The sequence below is a fragment of the Thunnus maccoyii genome, chromosome 10, assembly GCF_910596095.1.
Source record: "Thunnus maccoyii chromosome 10, fThuMac1.1, whole genome shotgun sequence".
Taxonomy (NCBI): Eukaryota; Metazoa; Chordata; class Actinopteri; order Scombriformes; family Scombridae; genus Thunnus; species Thunnus maccoyii.
Genome location: NC_056542.1, coordinates 21,022,374 through 21,032,182, shown reverse-complemented (window position 1 = coordinate 21,032,182; position 9,809 = coordinate 21,022,374). Strand labels below are relative to the sequence as shown.

Genomic DNA, 9,809 nt, shown 5'->3' with positions numbered 1-9,809 from the left:
AAACTATTAAAGGCTTAAGTGCAAATGTCATTATCATAATCCAAGTGGACCTGCTGGGACCTGCTGGGAAAGGTTCATATTATAGATGGCTGTTTTGTTCAGAATGTTTTAAGATGCATGGAAACTCCACAGTGACGTTATGTTTTTGTTAGTGTACAGTAGATGTCCTGGTCTTAATTCCTTGTCTCTGTGGGAATGCAGCAGCCTGGGATGAGATTAAAACAGGAAGAAGCCAGTTGGCCACATCTGAGCCAAGTTGGAGTTAGAGCTTAGTGGCAGATCAGTGTCGGAGGATATATAAACCAGCTCAAACAAATAGTCTGTCACACACAAACGGCGAGCTCTCAGGTGGTGTCTTATTAGGAGGAAAAAAGGTTGCCTCAAAAACCCAAAAGAAGTTAAGGCTCAAAGATCTACTTTACACACAGGATATCTGCTCTGCATCTACTGAACATCTACTGCAAATCTCTCTTGTTTCTGTTGGTCGTCTGTTTTGGTCTACTTTGCATCAGCAGCCATGGTTCTGGAGGAGAACGAGAATGACTCTGTCTTTGAGCCCCAAATCACTGTAAGTAGCCACTCACAGAGAGCTGGTATTAACTGTGATGTTTGATCCTCTGTTAAAGCTGTAAACCTTGCGCAAAGTTTAAGGACTTTTACAAATGATCAGTTGGTTGTAATATTGTTAACATCAGTATCTGGTTTCATTTCACGGTATAAATATAAAGAAACACATTGAATTGCCATTAAATATTTTGTGCCACTGTGCACTCAGAAACAATGTTCACTCAAAAGCCACTTCTGTGCTCAGAATATTTTTCTGCATTTACAAATTTAGCAAAATTACAAGCTCTTAACATTTTGACTATCAAGCATTGTTTAATTTGTTCTCAAGAAAAGGTAGTTCTTGATAATACAGTAGTGCCCTCATACGACTGTACTGTGGTTCATGGTGAATTTACATCATGGATTTATATCTTCAGCCACACTCAAACACAAACTAGCACCATGTCCGTATGATCTGAATGTGTGAATGGTTCTCTGTATTTGTTTTAGGAGGAGCACATTGACACTCAGTATGGGAAGGTCCACTGCATCATGACAGGGACACCGAAGGCAAACCGTCCTGTGATCCTGACATATCATGATGTCGGACTGAACCGTAAGTCTCACCTTTTTGCCTAGTGACAGTGTTTAGATCCTGCACACAGCTAGGATATTATACACTTGTGTGAAAGAAATTGAAAACATGACAGAAATTGAACACAAAATTTGAATCAACGTCAATCAAAGGAAAGGAGGCTCAAAGGATAAGATGCATAACTGTCTTGACATCCAAGATAATACTGACATATTATCTCATTTCTTATCAGTTAAGTCAGACTAGACAAGCTTTCTTCTGGCATTTGTGTACCTGAAGTAATGCACCTTAATGTATCATCACACAAAACTCTAATCTCTTAGTTTACTTGAACACATCATGTGTTTTCTTGCATCTTATTTCCTCTAAACAACTCCACAACATACATTTTGAATAACATTTATTCAAGACTTTCTGTACTCTTTTTAGAAAAATCACAGTCTGTAGTTATGTATGTTTGCTGTTTTATTACTATATTTTTAATTATTTAAGACAACCTCGCTTGTCAACAATTATAATTAAACTGATTTTTGTCTTCTCTGTCTGTAGACAAGTCATGTTTTGAGACTCTGTTCAAGCATGAGGACATGCAGGAAATCGTCAGACATTTGCCTGTGTGTCATGTTGAAGCACCAGGACAACATGAGGGAGCCAAAACTCTTCCTACTGCGTCAGTAGTCTTAATTATTCTCAGTCTCTCTCTCTACAAGAAGAGACATAATTTCAAAGTTAAAAGTGAGTGAACCCCACACCTACTGACAGTTATGTTGACATTTGACCCCACAGGTACACCTACCCTTCCATGGACCAGCTGTCTGAAGCGCTGCCTGCTGTCCTCAAACACTACGGGTAAGACAGACCTGATACTCCTCAGGTTTCTCTGAGTTAATCTGATACTTACCAAACTTATTTGAGTAGGCTCTCCTTTATATTAACTTTTGACCTTTTCTCTGTGTTTTTTTTAGGTTGCGTAGTGTGATTGGGCTGGGAGTTGGAGCAGGAGCCTACATTCTCTCTCAATTCGCTGTGAGTTTATATCTCTTCTCTAAATCCCATTTGAACTTGAGACGGAGAGATAGAAAGCATAATGAATAAAGAATAAATCTTGGTAGTGGTTCTCAGTATAAATGGGTACACACCGATCATATCTGTGCTAGAGTTACTGTTCAGATCTTTCTGGTTCAAATAAAGCTACCCAGATACAATTAGACACATCACTTAAGTTACACACAAATGCCACTAATAAACTTCATGGTACGTTAGATTAAAATTTAAATCAACAGTGGTCTGAACATACTCATACTTGTCAGGAAAAAATAAATAAGAGAACTGCTCCAAAAACATGTTGATGACAGTAAATGAGCTTCTGAAGTCACATGTCTTTTACAATGTGAAGTGTTTTTGGTGTGGCCTGAATTATTTGACTGTAGAAGTGGACACAGAAGAATCACTGATCACTCCTGTGTGTGTGTGTATGTAGCTGAATCACCCTGATATGGTGGACGGATTGGTTCTGGTCAACATCAACCCCAACGCTGAAGGACTAATGGATACTTTTGCAAGCAAGGTCAGCATTGTGTGATCAATGTGTGAGTGTGTATGTGAAGATCACTCGACCTGTATGCTGATTCAGAGATTTGCTTCAAATATTGTGAAACTTTTAAAGGATATAACCACCTGAACTGGTAAATATTGGATTAAATTTGATTGATTTTTTTGGGGTGTGTGTGTGTGTGTGTTATAGATCACTGAATGGACCCACACTCTCCCCGACACAGTCATCACACACTTATTTGGAAAGGTAAGTTATCATAACAACAGTAGAGGAAATATGCATTGTAATAAAATCTTTATTCTGTGATAAAATCATACTTCCCGTAAGTCTTACATACAGAATATCTCTGTCTTACTGTCAAACTGACTTTTCAGGAGGAGATCCAGACCAACCATGACCTCATAGCTACATACCGTCACCACATCACAACAACCATGAACCAGACCAATGTGGCTCAGTTCTTCCGCTCCTACAACAGCCGCAACGCTCTGGACGTGGAGAGGCCTATCCCTGGAGGAAACATCAATGTCAGGACACTCAAGTTAGTACAACACTTGACCTTCAAAAAATAAATAATCAGATGTTTATTATTACAAGTAGAAACTGAATTGTTTTGCTAAATTTGTTCTGTAATCAGAAAAAAGGACAGTTAAAATGTGATTTTAACTGACATATTCTTGCGTGAGCAATCAATATAAGGATAAATTTAGCTTAACAATCTCCAACCTCTAGTTACTCACTATTCAACTCAGTGTTCAGGACCAATTTTCAGGAGACTTGCTTCATGGCAACTGGTTCCAGCCTCTCAAATAAAAAATACTGACAACTCAAAAATCTGTATTCTGTCAGGCTCTGTAAATGTTAACCATGTGTCTTAGCTTCTCTGCCTATTTGACATGTCTGTCTTGGTTTACAGGTGCGCCACTCTCCTGGTTGTAGGAGATCAGTCTCCAGCTGTGGAGGCTGTGGTCGACTGCAACTCCAAACTCAACCCCACAAAGACCACACTGCTGAAGGTAACCGAAACCAAACCAAATTAAATAGCACCCATTTGTATAATACTTGATTATATTCTAAAACTGTATGTAGAGCACTTTTCTGGAAGGTAACCACAGTCAGGGGCTGCTAACTTGTAAATTAATTACTAAAACTGATCTTCTATTGTCAAATGTCTACTTATATTAAAACAATTTCACCTTGTAATTCATTCAACTAAAAGTACATCAAACCTGATACCCAAGGTTTAACTTGAGACTGAAGCTTACAGCTGATCTTTGTGCTTTGCCCCTCTAGATGGCAGACTGTGGAGGACTTCCTCAAGTGGTTCAGGTATGCTGACACATTTTACATTTACTGACAATACTGGAGAATCTCCACTCCAGATTGTTTGGAAAATGCATTTCTTATTTTTTTTTTGTCCCTCTCTCAACAGCCAGCCAAAGTGATTGAAGCCTTGAAATATTTCATCCAGGGCATGGGATACTGTAAGTCACTAAAACTTAACCTTAAACTAACATAATATTAAATAAAAAATACTATTACATCTCAGAGATCAGCACTTAAAATACTTCCCTTTGCATTTTAAGTTGTTGCAGGTAGCATTGTCTGTCCATAACTGAACAGAGAGTGCAGGCGAGACTCTTTATTCAGTGATAGCAGCTAACTCATTCTACTGCATAATTATTTCTCTATTTATTTAAAACAAATCATGAATCAATATTGGGCTACATCAGTAGGGAAAACATAACAAGCCTGTCTCTCTTCTTTCTCCAGTGTCCAGTGCCAGCATGACCAGACTTCGATCCCGGACAACCTCCAGCTCCAGCATCTCATCCTTCGATGGCTCTCGGAGCCGGGCACACACCAACGAGCTGCAGCGTGGCCGGACACTCTCACACGGCACAGAGGAGAAGCGTGGGCGCTCACACACTGACATCTCCATGGAGAGCATCTCCAACAGTCACATGGATCAGAGCATCTCAAAGACCACTGAAGTGGCCTGCTAGAGCGCGCTCTGCCCTAAATCCCATGCACTTAACTCAAATTATACCTCACTATAGCTTTATCCTACATACTGTATTTACCTACCTCTACCCTCATCCTGTAATGCCCTTTTATCTGCACTATTTATCCTATATACTCATATATATGAGTATCCCTCTGTAGCTTCTGTGTCTTTCCCTTTCCCTTCATCAATTTAACATCCTTTCCTATGTCTCTCCCTGGCTTCCTAGTCTCTCCATATAAGTGCTCTGCTCCTCCTCAGCCTCTTCCTCTCTGTATCCTACCCTGAACTGTTACTGTATGTCCCTACGTATGTGTTTCTCTTCCTGATTCTCTAATATTTTTTAATAATATACAACACATGAGGAAATCATGACAGCAGAAATGTATTCACTGAAAACTAACATCTGTTCTTAGGCTAAAACTCAGATGCATATTCATTTATAATGAGTAAAATCAACATGTAAAGATATATTTATTAACTATATCAAGTAATTTCCTATAGTGTAACAGCTGGATGTTCATAACTGTAGGAGTGTATGTGTATATGCAATGATGACAACTGTGTAATGTTAATTACAGGACTGTGTTATGAACATAAGTTTTAGCTCATAAAATGTTTTAAACCTATGGGAAATGAAGTCATATCATTATTATTATTATTTCACACTCAGTTCAATCATTAAACCGGGTGACTTGATGTAATTATTTCTTGTGCTATGAATGATTAAACATTTTACTGTAAATAAAAATCAAGCTGGTCCTCATTTATTATAACTGCAGGTGAAAAACAGAAAAATCTGACCACTCTGACATTTATCGCTATTACTGTCAGAGAGAGAAACCTTATAGTTGCCCTCTCACTTCAACTGCAAAATGTTGGCTTTAAATATCAACAAAATAAATACATAAATAAAACAACTATCAAATAGGATTGTAATTGTTACAGCAATTTAACAGCAATATTTGGCCAATAGAGTCACCAGTCAAAAGATCATGTGATATTTGAGTGGGAAAAAAGGATCAATTTGTTGACCCCGACTGCTGAATGATATTTCTATATAAGTGATACTAGTAGTAGACAGAATACTTTGTACGCTCAAAATGTTACATCAGGTGACAAAATAGACACCTTTGTCAGAAGCTGCAACCCAAACATAACTAAATGTATCAGGTACTTTGTTTGAAAGATAAAGAGTAATCTAATTTATGTTGCATCAATCCTTAAATTTGTTAGAGACAGATGATTGACATGGTCACCCAAGACAAACCATAATGTACTTCTCTAATTATTCCACTAGATGGAGCTCTGCCCTCTTTATCTGTGCACCACTGTTATGTAGCCAAATAATACTCAAAACACACCGTACTCGGTCCTAACTGTATATCCAAAGCATTTTAACAATTACATTCACATCATATAGAAAGCATCTACTTTAATGATATTCATCTAGCACAGCATTATGGATCTTTTTAATATCACTTGTGGTTCATGTTCAGCCTTCCCCAGTGGGGCTGGATTAAAATTCATTTTATAATAGTTTGTTTTAAATCCCTGATTGCACACAGTCCCTGACATACACACTCATGTACTATGTGAGATTCATTCATTGATTTGTTTATTTGCTGATTCCAGTCCTGTTTAATATCTTTTCCATTAATCTAATTATGTGCCGAGCATGCAAAAATAACTGGCTGAGACAGTCTCTGCTTACCTTTAACTACATGTGTTCTGGTCATTCTTGAAGTAAACCTCTGTCTAAATATTATGTCAAATAAAGGGCATAGTGCAAAAATTCAAATTCCTAAGAAACAGGAATCAATCAAAATGACCTCAGAACTGAAAATGTGACTTCTTCTTTTTCCTCATGTAGTTGAGAGCAAAACACTTTATTTGGCTTCTGAAACAGCATTTTGACCATGTTCATTACTTGAACCACTTAAGCAGGGATCTGGCTCTGTCAGTCAATTAAGAGGTGAAGGATATATGTGATATACAGCATCAACAGTAGGGTTTTATTGCATACAGTTTATTCAATAGCTGCCAAACAGTGTGACTGCCAACTGTGAAAACATATTTATACTGGTGGCTCAGTGCATACCATATGACGTCATGAGTTTTAATCCACTTCAGTGTTTCATTTCTTTTCCACATAATTTGCATTACTCTTCTCTGTTGATTATAATAATCTTTGAATTGTGTGTGTGTGTGTGGATAGTCGCTGCATGCATGAATGTACTGTGTGTGTAGGTGGGACTGTGTGTGTAGGCCTGTTAGTGGATGGATTGTTTTGGACTGTGACCGCAAACAGAGTAGACACACAGACCCAAGATAGTATAATGGCAGTCAGCATCAAAGCCACATTAATTTTGTTTGTGAGTGAGTACATTGAGTGGGTTGCATCATATTTTCAAAGCCTCTTTTGTTTCGCTTACATTTTGATAGTATGATGAATAATATATAACAGAAATTTCTTAAGATTTTATTTAAATATGAGACATCAGCTCTAACACGGCTATGGTTTCTTACACAATCTAGTACAATCTTCAGTTTTCTGTATCATTTCACTGTGTTTTGGTGCAATGGGCTGCAGAATAAAAACTCTATATCCAGCAAGTTTCCAGTTTCACTGGTGGATATTTGTGATTTGTCCTTCAAAGTGAGTCTGATGATGTCCTGCCAGCACAGTAATCACCAGCCAAAAGTGGAGAGCAATTTAATTTCAGATTCACCCAGCAGTTTTACAATGAGATAATGACTATTTTGTTCATAGACGTTATAGTGACCCCCACTACTTTCATCTCCTTCCCTACAGCAAAACAGTCCTGATCCCTGCCTGCAGCTCAGTTACAGTTTATTTAACTCCATTACTGATGAGGCAAACAGCCGTTATTATAGACCAGAAGTGTGGTTGTACTTTCATACTATGTAGTCCCTTGAGATGACACTGACCAGACAACTTGTTGTGTGATTTTCCACCTCTAAACAGATGGCATGGTATGCTTTGATACACACAAACTCCCACATTTAAAATAAAATAATGCCAGATGAATGAACACCTTAGTGCTTGTTCACATTCAAAGCATTTGAGTTAGCTTTGTTTTTGTTGGGGGCTTATGTTTCACACAGTTTGCAGAATATGTTTACTTACTTGCCATATGTTTTTTCTCACCTCTGTATGAAATTGGCTTGTAAGCTCATGAGCCAGAATGAAAATTGTAAGAAGACGTAAACTCAGTTGGCAAATGTAATTGTAATTCTAGCCTGCAATGCTGTTATTTAAATGGTTCTTTTAAGGTCAATATCCTCTTTTTTCAAACTGTTTTTATTGTGAAATATAATTTCATGTTGTGTTTATGCATGTTTATATTTCATGGGTATTTATTTCTTTTTTTAAGACTTGCAATTTTTATTTTACAACATAAAATCAGTCATACAACAGATGACATACATGATATATTCTATTTCAAACCAATTCAAACTCCCCATTCACACCCCAAAATTGAAACAAGAGGGATCAACCTGCATGAAGACTGGCTTGTGTATAAAGCTATTGACAAAAAAAGACATATATTTCTTCAAAAAAGAAAAAAAAAATTCAAAAGACAATAGGGCCTATACAAAAAACCAGTGAGCTTCCACCCAATCTTTACACCGATGATGCTTTTATAAAAGAAATATTCATGCCCCACTTAAGGAAATATGTTTCTGTCCTGTCCTGTTTCCTATATGACATTGTTCCATATGCAGCTGCTTTTCCTAATCCAGTTACCCAGTCCTGAACAGGAGGCTCTCCAGGCGTCTTCCAGTCCCTGAGAGTGATTTGCCATCCAGTCATAATTGCTGTCTGGGTCCAATATGTCAGCGATTGTGGAAAAGCAGATAACACCTTACAGTCTCCTAATATATAAAGATTTAGACAGAATACAAATTGCACTTTTATGACATCAACAGTGTAACAGTGAATCCTCATCACCACTACATTTCCAGCAGGCTGCAGAATCTCAAGTCTATATAACCTACTCGGGGTCCAGTAGAAACAATATAAAATTTTAAATTGTATAAGCCTTACCCTCAGATCTCTTGATATTATTCAGGGGTTGCTGCAAATCTCATCCTATTCATGTTCATCAAAAGATAAACCCAAATCTCTTCCCTGTGGGTATTTATTTCTTGACTTAAGCTCTGTAATTTCCATTATTTTATGGCTGAATAAATTGAACTTCAAAACTTAACATTTCTGGCTACTGGCTCTTTCAGCTGTGGACCTTCACCAGATTAGCAACATGAATGGATTAAATTTATATGTTTTGAAAGGGAAAACAAACCAGCAGCTGCATCATCTGGAGGAAGATCACATTGTGCCATATTGCATAGACAATAATTCCTCATATTTTCAGAAACGCATGATTCCGAATTTAACCACATTAAACACCTTATCACATTTATCAATTTGATGACACCCTGCAAGGTAATGAATTTAATAATGGTGGAAGAAGTAATCAAATCCTTTACTTAAGTAAAAGTACCAATACAGCAATGTAAAAATACTCTGTTACAAGTAAAAGTCTTGCATGAAAAATCCTACTCAAGTAAAAGTACATTAGTATTAGCAGCAAAATGCTGTTAAAGTATTGCAGTAAAAGTACTCATTTTGTCCCTCTGGCTGATATATTATTATATATGACATAATTAGATTATTAATACTGAAGCATCAGTGTTAGAGCAGCATGTTACTGTTGTAGCTGCTGGAGGTGGAGCTAGTTTGAACTACTTTATATACAGTTAGCGAGTTTAGTCCAGTCCTTCCCAACCTAGGGGTCAGCCCCCTCCAAAGGGTCACCAGATAAATCTGAGGAGTTGTGAGATGATTAATGGGAGAGGAAAGAAGAACTATTTGGTGGAGCTGTTAACATCTCATAGACATCTGAAATGTGACCCTGACTACACACTGCTTTTTGTAAGACGCCAAAAGCCAAAAAGGTTGGAAACCACTGGTTTCATCTTTAACAATGTGTTGTATTTTAAAAACTTGTTATATTATCAATTGTGTCAAATCTTTTGAAAAGTAACTAAAGCTGTTAAAGAAATGTAGTGAAGTAAAAAGT

The 9,809-nt window shown here is 37.3% G+C and overlaps 1 protein-coding gene across 1 annotated transcript; it reads left to right on the top strand.

Moving 5' to 3' along the window:
- Nucleotides 1-349: 349 nt before the first annotated feature.
- LOC121906086 (protein NDRG1-like) lies at nucleotides 350-5,446 on the top strand. The gene is made up of 12 exons (XM_042424752.1): nucleotides 350-568; nucleotides 1,057-1,162; nucleotides 1,691-1,811; nucleotides 1,928-1,990; nucleotides 2,107-2,167; nucleotides 2,622-2,708; nucleotides 2,886-2,942; nucleotides 3,071-3,237; nucleotides 3,613-3,712; nucleotides 3,990-4,025; nucleotides 4,129-4,180; nucleotides 4,470-5,446. Exons 1-12 carry the CDS (start codon nucleotides 518-520, stop codon nucleotides 4,700-4,702), a joined length of 1,134 nt encoding a protein of 377 aa, XP_042280686.1. The 5' UTR covers nucleotides 350-517; the 3' UTR covers nucleotides 4,703-5,446.
- The last annotated feature ends 4,363 nt before the right edge of the window (nucleotides 5,447-9,809 follow it).

Excerpts from the sequence above, each read along its gene's own strand:
- LOC121906086 (XM_042424752.1), top strand. The coding sequence starts at position 518 with ATGGTTCTGGAGGAGAACGAGAATGACTCTGTCTTTGAGCCCCAAATC. Across the intron at positions 569-1,056 it reads TCTTTGAGCCCCAAATCACT|GAGGAGCACATTGACACTCA; the intron begins GTAAGTAGCCAC and ends TATTTGTTTTAG. Across the intron at positions 2,943-3,070 it reads TCACACACTTATTTGGAAAG|GAGGAGATCCAGACCAACCA; the intron begins GTAAGTTATCAT and ends CTGACTTTTCAG.